General features: G+C 39.1%; 1 protein-coding gene across 2 annotated transcripts; it reads left to right on the forward strand.

Moving 5' to 3' along the window:
- Nucleotides 1-1,041: 1,041 nt before the first annotated feature.
- LOC125887355 (receptor-interacting serine/threonine-protein kinase 3-like) lies at nt 1,042-8,889 on the forward strand. 2 transcript variants are annotated; one of them, XM_049574099.1, is made up of 12 exons: nt 1,042-1,200; nt 1,459-1,620; nt 1,769-2,087; nt 2,180-2,340; nt 2,430-2,479; nt 2,725-2,880; nt 2,999-3,081; nt 3,190-3,256; nt 3,348-3,415; nt 7,018-7,063; nt 7,184-7,426; nt 7,513-8,889. In XM_049574099.1, the coding sequence occupies exons 2-12, from the start codon at nt 1,472-1,474 to the stop codon at nt 7,524-7,526; spliced, it is 1,356 nt and encodes a 451-aa protein (XP_049430056.1). In that variant the 5' UTR covers nt 1,042-1,200; nt 1,459-1,471; the 3' UTR covers nt 7,527-8,889. The 2 variants fall into 2 exon arrangements, with proteins under 2 accessions (XP_049430056.1, XP_049430057.1); XM_049574100.1 differs by having other exon boundaries at nt 2,728-2,880.
- The last annotated feature ends 378 nt before the right edge of the window (nt 8,890-9,267 follow it).

Genomic DNA, 9,267 nt, shown 5'->3' on the forward strand with positions numbered 1-9,267 from the left:
CATAAAGAAGAACCCAACTACGTGCATTCATAACTTCCTCTCATTTGTCTGACATTGTTGTAACTAATACTGGTTCACCACAAGGGTGCGTATTGTCACCTCTTCTTTATATCTTAGACGCTGACAGCTGCAAATCATCTTGTGACAGCAGTTTTCGGATGGTACTGTGTTGTTGTCTCTCCTTCAGGGTGCCCAACACAACCATGGTGTGGCTCTCCCTGCATTTGTAGATTGGTGTAAGGACAACTTTTTAGAGTTAAATACATCCAAAACTAAAGAAATGATGATTGATTTTAGACGTGACAACATCCCATTTAAGCTGGTTGTCAAACACAGTGCCTAAATGTTTGTAGGAGCTGACAATTTCAATCTTCTCTCCATCTATGACACTCTCAGTGAAGGCCTTCTTAACACTGAAGCACTGGCCAAACGTGGACAGCAGAGGACTCATCTCCTTCGAATGTTAAATTCTTTTTCTGTCAGTCCAGTGATTCTTTGTCTTTTTTATCAGTCCTTCATTGAAAGCCTTTTGACTTGTTCTTTTATCTGTTGGTTCAACAACCTGTCACTCAGGGACAAGAATAGCCTGAACGGAGTTGTGAAAATTTGTTCCAAGATTATTGGACTTAAGCAGAGAGACCTAGGTTCTCTCTCTCTAGGGGCAACAGGTTCTGAGGAAGTCACGCAGCATTCTAAGTACTTCTGGGCATGTTTCAGCAAGAGAATTTTCACTATTGCCTTCAGGGTGTTGTTACGCCCAACCTGCTTGTAAGGGCAATCGCTTTTCCAAGTCTTTCCCCTCTGCTGTCCGATTGTTAAACATATCCTTATGAATTGTATTGTGTGTATTGTGCATTGGGTACTGTGTACCTCTATGTATTTTATCATCCAGTGTCAGTATTGAATATTTTTAATGAACATATTTATTGGTTATTGGTTCAAACTTGTGGTTAAAAGCAGCTTTCACTCAGAAATGTGACCCACACTGTTTTGAATACCATGCATTCATACAGATGTTGCCGCACCCATGCTGTCTTCAGTTTACACTCCTCCCCCAGCTACAGCTTAGGGCTGCCAGAGAGTGGGACGGGAAACTGAAACTTGTGCTCTCTTGTTTAGCTGCAGTTTGTTTAGCCTCTTGGTATGAACTAACTCTTGAATCTTTAGGCCACGCGTGGACAGCATCTGAGGGGATATATGGTGAGTAGAGCCCAGATTCTTTATAAGGTAACAGGAACACGAGGGAAATGTCAGTAGGAAATGTTTGGCAGTGTCTTTACGAGCTCTTGGTCCTCAGTGTGTAAAAACAAGGGCATAGTCTGAGCAGTAACTTCAACGTAGTGTATAAATCCACAGAGGCTAACTAATCAGCCACTGAATCACTTCATTTGTGTTTAGAAGGTTTTTTTCTGTAAGAAATATGTTTTACTAGCGCTGAGGCTGCATTTGTTCTACCAGATTTCAGCAGGAGATGGCGGTGTCGAGCCACAAGCCTGTTGGTAATGACAACTTGGAGAAATGGGAATCAGTTGCCTCTGGGGGATTTGGTTATGTGTACAAGGCCAGGCACAAGGACTGGGGCTTTGATGTGGCCATTAAGATACTACGTCATGGCATCTGGTAAATGTATAAATGTGTGCAACTCCTCTGTAACTTTGAGCACTTAGTTTAAATGATTAATTCATACACATGTTAAATAGTCACATAAGAAGCTCTGTGCCCTTTGCTTTCTCTCCACTCCTTCCAACAACCCCCTACCTCATTCCAGCCCCTTCATGTCACTTAACGAGGAGGCTGCTCACATGGATAAAGCTTCCTGTGAGTTTGTGCTCAGACGGTATGGAATTTATCAGGGATGTCCGCCTGGTGCAGGACCATCCATGCAAAACGGAATAGTGATGGAGTTCATGAGGGGAGGGTCTGTTGAGTCCTTGCTGAGGGTCCTCTCTGGCCCTCCACCATGGCCCCTGGTCTTCCGCTTGGCCCATCAAGTGGCTTTGGGCATGAACTTCCTCCATTTCCATGGCCTAATGCACCACGACCTAAAACCAAGTAATGTGCTGCTAACTATCGACCTTAATGCCAAGGTAGAGTAGCATCAACCTGAACTTTTATGTTTCCATTACATATAAAGCTGATACAATTGTGTGTTTGAAATGTTTCCATTCTTTTTCTGTAGCTAGCAGACTTTGGTCTGTGCAGAGTTTCCACCAGTGCTTCGAACAACGGTGAAGGATCAAGAGAAGAAAGCCTCAGAGAAATTGGAGGCACATACAAGTACATGCCTCCTGAAGCTTTTAAAGAACCATATGAACCTCACCGATCTTATGACGTCTACAGGTTAGACATATTTTTAACAAAGAGCACTACTCCATATGGTCAAAACAGAATTAACGTGTTACTGAAAATTCTTTCTCTCTTCTTTACAGCTATGGTATCCTGCTCTGGTCCATTGTCACTGGTAAAGAGCCCTATGGAAGTAGGTTTAGTTCATTTCATTATCTCATAATTTTCCACCACATTGTTGTTCTTTTTGGGCATTTAGTTTATAATCTTTTATTCAGTGATATCCGATCCTATCATCTATTGCCACCTCTGTAGGGTTAGGGGGTTAGGATTTATAATGTTACAACTAAACTAAGCACTGTATACACAGTAAATGTCAGTTCACACATACTCAGTTGTGTTTATATGTTTTTATGCATTGTGTTCCATGTACTGTAGCAGCTAGTTATGGTCGTGTGAAGGAGGCGATCTGTGACGGGCAAAGACCTTCCCTTGTGGAAACTGACCAGAATAAAGCAGTAGGGTTGAAGGAACTGGTTGTCCTCATCAAGAAGTGCTGGGATGGCGATCCCTCCAACAGGCCTCTTTTTATAAGTAAATATTTGTTACTGCTGTCACCATATGAGGACAGTTTCTACTCTGAGCTAAATCAAATGAGCATAGAAAGCTTGACATATACATCATTTAAAAATAAACTTTGTGTCTGTTTCAGAGTGCCGTGAAGACACTGAGAATTTGTTTTCAAAGCACGAGGAGGGAATTCATGAGGCAGTCCAACAAGTCTCGGCAAGACTGGTACAACTCGTTAATTTAATACCTGAAATATAGTGCAGATTAACTATGATTGATATATTGATTGATATATTTGCTGATATATAATGTTTTCTCTCTCTTTTACTGTAGAAGTCACCAACTAGTAATCAACAGTCAAACACATGTGTGGCAGTTGATGTTCCTCCTCAGACACAAGGTATTTCAATACTGTTTGTGGGCTTGCTTTATACTTACTTTCCACAATAAAACATAATGTTTATGTTTATTTGTTTATTTTTTTTTTTCAGGACAGACAAGGTCAAATGATACTGTGGATTTTGTCAGATTTACCAGAACTGAAAGGCCTTCAGCACAGGTATGCCAAATGCACTTTGACCTCACAGGAAGTACCAAATGGAGTGATTTTATTACATCAGGTAGTTTTGAGATAAAGAGAACAAAAACATTTAGCCCACCATCATACCTTATGTACAACAGAGATATGCCATGGGCATGTGTTTGATTTTAACTATATTTTGGTATTATTAAAGGTTCTGTGTGTAACTTTCAGAGAATCCTCATTTTGAGTGATACCTGTATCAGTGAGTGCGTTTACATGGACAGTTTAATTCCCTTTTCATTCGGAATGAAAGTTCATTCCTATTAAAAGTGATCTTGTAAACACCTAATTCGGAATGAAAATGGCCAATGCGACTGAAAAGTCAATCCGTTGTAAGGGGCTGAAATATTCCGTTTCTAATTCCAAATGAAAGAATTTCTCGCACTTGTATACACTCATTCCTCAGTTCATTCCGGTCTTTCTGCGTATGCTCGTTTCCTTGCCCTTCTGGCGGGATGACGTATAGCGTGCGTAGCAACGGGCTGAGCTAGAGCAGTCGGACTCGTTGCACTCAACGGTTTCCATTTGCCACAGCATGGTCTCCTATCTCCCTTCTTCGACCTTTTACCTCCCTTCTCCTCCTCAACAGACGAAGCACTAGCAGAACAAGGTTGTTGTCGTACTGCTGCTTCAAGAATATAAGCAAAACAAGCCCGAAAAAGGCACTAAGAATGGCCATCTTGTTATCTGGAGCGAGGACTACAATGTTTTTCTTCCGGTAAACGTAAACACGTAACATCTGCCCCGCCCCCTATCCAATCCGAAACCTTCCCTGCCCCAAACCTTGCGCGGACCCGAATAAAGGTGATTAAACTGATCTCCCGTGTAAACACTCATTCGGAATGAATATTTGTCATGTAAACTACCTGGAAAGGCTTTAATTCTGAATTATTTCATTCTGATTTATTTCATTTCAAATGAGAAGCCATCATGTAACTGCACCCAGTGGCCATTAGGTGAACTGCAGATGGAATTCTCCGTAGCTGCGAGCACACACCTGCATCAGCTGCAACAGTGACTAACAAGAGACTGACCGGCATCTTTGATAGAACCCTGGAAATCAAATTACAGCAATCTGTAGGCCTTTGTTCCTACATTTCATCTGGACCATTGACTTCATGATACTAACTATCTTGCCATTTGCAAATTACCTCATCAGCTATGGAGATATATTTGTATCTTTATTACATGCGAGAAAAAAAAATATGAGAGAAAAAATTTTCACACTGATAGCAAAAAATAATAATATTTGAGACTAAAAAAAAAGTTTTGAGAGAAAGTATTTTTGTCATAGAATATAAAAAAAATAATTTGAGATTTAAAAAATGATTTCCAAGAAAAAATAATCTCTCAAAAACCTTTTTTTTTACTCTCAAATATTATGTTTTTGCTATCAGTGTGAAAACATTTTCTCTCTCTCAAAAAAAAAAATGTTTCTCTCAAAACATTTTTCTTCTCTCTCTCAAAACCTAAGTGTTTGCTCTCGTGTCAGGATTTTGCTCTCACTGTGAAAATAATGTCATGGGCGGGGCCACGTTCCTATTGGCCAGTCTCAATCGAATTGACAGCCGGGTGAGGATCGTCTTGGGAGTTGAATTCAATTGAATCATTCATCCACCATGGTGGATTCACCGGCCTAGATGTGCTGCGTTATTTGGGAGCGGATATGCATACATTAACGTTATGCATGTGTGGCCAAATGGAGAGGAGAGGGAAATGAACCGACAACACCACCTGTGGAATTGCACCCCAGGGAATACACTCAAACCTGTAGACTACTCTTAACAACAGAAGGTCACACAGATTCGTACACTGGTAAATATGGGGACAGGAGACGGACTTCCAAATATAACACAGAGGTCCAAAGCCGCATGAATGCACAGCCGCGTTACAGTGAGCTTATAGGAACGTGGCCATGCCCATGACATTATTTTCACAGTGAAAGCAAAATCCTGGCACGAGAGCAAAGACTTAGGTTTTGAGAGAGAGAAGAAAAATGTTTTGAGAGAAACAATTTTTTTTTTTGAGAGAGAAAATGTTTTCACACTGATAGCAAAAAAATAATATTTGAGAGTAAAAAAAAGGTATTTTAGAGTTTCTTTTCTTGGAAATCATTTTTTAAATCTCAAATTATTTTTTTTTATATTCTATGACAAAATACTTTATCTCAAAACTTTTTTTTAGTCTCAAATATTATTATTTTTTGCTATCAGTGTGAAAACTTTTTCTCTCAAATATTTTATTTTCTCTCAAACATTTTTTTCCCCTCTCATATCAATTATTTTCTTGCATGTAATAAAGATACAAATATATCGCCATAATCAGCTGATGCTATGAAGCAACCAAAGGCAGATCCATGCAGCGTAGCTTTACAGCTAGCTGGCTAAATATAGCCTAGGTCATTGGCTGCTCAGCTAACTTAGCTACGCTATATGGATCAGGTGTTAGCTGCTTCGAAATCTGGATGAATTAGCTGACGTTATCCACTCAATTTTGCTATGCTAAGCGAGCAATTCATCCACTTTAGAAAGCAAGCCAATATTAGCTAACTTTAGCCAGCTAAAACACAATATCACAATATATTTAACATGTCAGTGTTTCCTCTGGGATTTTTTAAGCTCCGAGGGACACTGAAATTATGATATGGGGCACTGAATTTGATGAATTAACTATTTAGACCACAAATGAGACAAGCATTAGTTAGCGTATTGCACTTTACTACTACTTTACGCCTGCAGCTCAGACATTAGGCTACTTTCCCCAGCGGAGCCTTCAGTCAGTGGCTGTTAGAGCTTGAATTCAGCCAGTTCAAATCTTAACGGTAACTGAAGTTCCGTCTCGGGGCTGCCACTGCATAATGGAAACACAGCATTGTGGGTGCCGGTTGTTTGTTGACATTAGTGGGCATTTCTGTAATGTCAGCTACTGTTGCACACTGTAGCACAGCCAAAGAGAGATGCAGCACGCTGTCGAAGTTTGCCTTGAGGACTTTCTGGCAGTAAGGGATTTTGTGATTAAGGTTTAACATATTCTTCGGATATTACCAGAAAATTTGGCCTGAGTCCTTTACGTAGAAATCAGTCCACAGGGTGTTTTAGGCAACCAAGAAGGTTGGGGGCAGTCTTTATGTTATAAAGTTACGTTAATCCATTAACCCATTGGCAATAAAAAATCATATAGCAACCAGTAGCTAGAGCAGGCGCCCCATGTACTAAGGCTGTATCCTTGCTTCAGCAGCGCCGGTCCAATTCCAGTCTGCAGCCCTTTACAGCATGTCATCCCCTCCCTCTCCCCCTTTCGCAATAAAGAAATCAAATCAAATAGAGCCAAAAAGCCAAAAAGATAATGTTAAAAAAAGTTAATTAATTAAAATGAATATTTTTTACAGGAATGGACATCACATTCTCATGGTTTATTATCATATTATAGCTAACACATGCCACTCTGTCATAAAGGAAACAAACAAAAACAATACAGCTGTTTTAGATTGGGATTCTGAAACTAGTGTATCATACATTTATCAGTGCACTGGTAAAATAAAATACACAATATATACAGCTTTCTGTTTCTTCCAACAGGATTCTGTCAGAGTTTCTACTGAAAGCATGAGCATTCAGGATAAAGGTGAGTATTTTTGTCATTGCATTGATACTCCATATTGAACTTTATAATTTTATTCACATTGAGTCACATCATTAATTGAAATATGTTTTTATGCTGTCATTCTTTTTTATTCGAAAACAGCAAAGTTTGTTGATGCGAACAGGGCGAAGATAATTAGAAGTGTTGTTGAGGTCATGTCAATAACAGAGGATCTTGGAGACATGGTCCATGGTGAAGCCTACTCATGGATCCAAGCTCAGTTGACAAGCCATGAAAAGATGAGAGTGCTTTATGATAGATCATTGCGTTCAGGAGGGGAAGTGGTCAAAGCAGCCTTCTACGACGCCCTCAAAAGCCATCACCCAGAACTAGTGAGGAGGCTCGGTAGGATTTCCAACTGTCAAAATGATCAAACATGAAAGTTTAATCGCATGTTATTCAAGTTTTTAATTTCACTTTTTTGTCCTCAGGTGGCTCATCCTAAAGGAATTGTGGCATTCCTGCATTTTCTGCACAGAGATGTCAAAAGAGCTTCCACGCCTCTCGTCATACACTTCAATACATTAATACTGTATATTTTTATTCATTTGTAACCTACATATGTAATGTAGAAGCCTAAATGCAATGCATCAATAGTTTAGTTCATAATTGAAAGGAATATTTACGGTATTTACAGGTTGACCTAGTTGCAGTATATTTACAGTCATGCAATAAGGGAGAGACACATATTTTCTATTGCACTGGTCAATTTTGAGATTTTCAGACTAGTAAAAACGTCCAAAATAGCCTACACATTTAGGTGTTTATTTAGTTCAGATTAGTTCATTAGTTAAAATCTTTACCCTGCTATCTTATTTTTTGTCTAAAATTGTATGGAATTTTACGATACATTTCTTTAAAGGCCATTTTCTCAAAATGCTCTAAGCCAAAAATCTCAGCTTCAGTAACCAAACTTTCCTGTGTTGGTATATTCTGAAGGTTTTTACAGAGGGGTTTATCACATATTATTCATAGACTGATTTATGCAACATGTTCTTCCTTAGATCATGGCAAAAATGGATTTTTTCTAATTTATGGAGTGATAACATGGAGTGATGACATCCAAAATGCCCTCTGTAAAATCCTTCGACTTTAGTAAAGGGAACCAAGATTTTTTAACCTGGCTTTATCTGATGTTCAGATGTTCATTATCAGTTTCTGATAATGACTTTAGCTGTTCTTTTATCTCAGACATGTATTAGGATGTTTCATACCTTGACATGTTTTGGCATGTGTCACTTGGTGGTGGTTGTGACATGTCTTTATCAGCTGATCTGTCAAAGACATGTCAACTGGGAAAGTTTCATGGTTATACCTTATACCGTTAACATTTTTACCCTGTTCACCTTCACTGTTTGCCTCCTGGATGATTTAAAATGCATATAATCTTATTTATATAACATCTGTTATATTTTAGTAGTTGACTGTGTTTGTTGCTTCCTAGTTACAGTTTACCTTTAAGTGCCTTTTGATATTCTCGCGAGATGGGGACTTTTATGATCAGACAAGTGCCCCCCATCTCTCTTTAACAATTCTCGCTTGAACTTTGTTTAAAAATTTGATGATTGTGAAAAAGGACAGTTGTTCTGAACCATTTTTATTTTTTTGCGTGTCAAAGTTAACAGTTTTCCAAGCGATGCTGTGGATTTGGATGAGAGGAATTGTCAAAGCGTCAAGCTGAGGCGCTAATCATTTGAAACCAACATGTAATTTGGTGAAATTTTACTACACTGTACAAAAAGTCGTGAATATAATAAACTTTTCAGGAATATTTTCTCAATAAATGTATTCTTCCATAAAGAAAAAAATTCTGAGTTCACACCTTCTCCCTTTTTTTTAGTTCAGAAAGTGTGTTGTGAAGGGGTTATGGCTTAATTATCAGCGACTAACCTATTTGCCATTGTTAATATTATGAAGGGGGGGTGTGTGTTGCTTGTTTCCTCCAGTAGACGGGAGAGAGAGAGACTGGGTAAGAGGCTTTTCTGGTTCAATCCCTCAGTAACTGTCACAAGCAGTCAGTCAGTCAGTCACCTGCAGATGATGGTGTCGAGGGCATCCCAGGCAACAAAGTTACTCTCCTGTCTCCTGTTAAATGTACAGGTTGGTTGTTCACTACACTCTCACTGAATACTGGTCCAACTGGTGACAAAAAAGCACATGAAATCTAAAGACAAAAGGACAGACTT

The sequence above is a fragment of the Epinephelus fuscoguttatus genome, linkage group LG4, assembly GCF_011397635.1.
Source record: "Epinephelus fuscoguttatus linkage group LG4, E.fuscoguttatus.final_Chr_v1".
Classification (NCBI taxonomy): Eukaryota; Metazoa; Chordata; class Actinopteri; order Perciformes; family Serranidae; genus Epinephelus; species Epinephelus fuscoguttatus.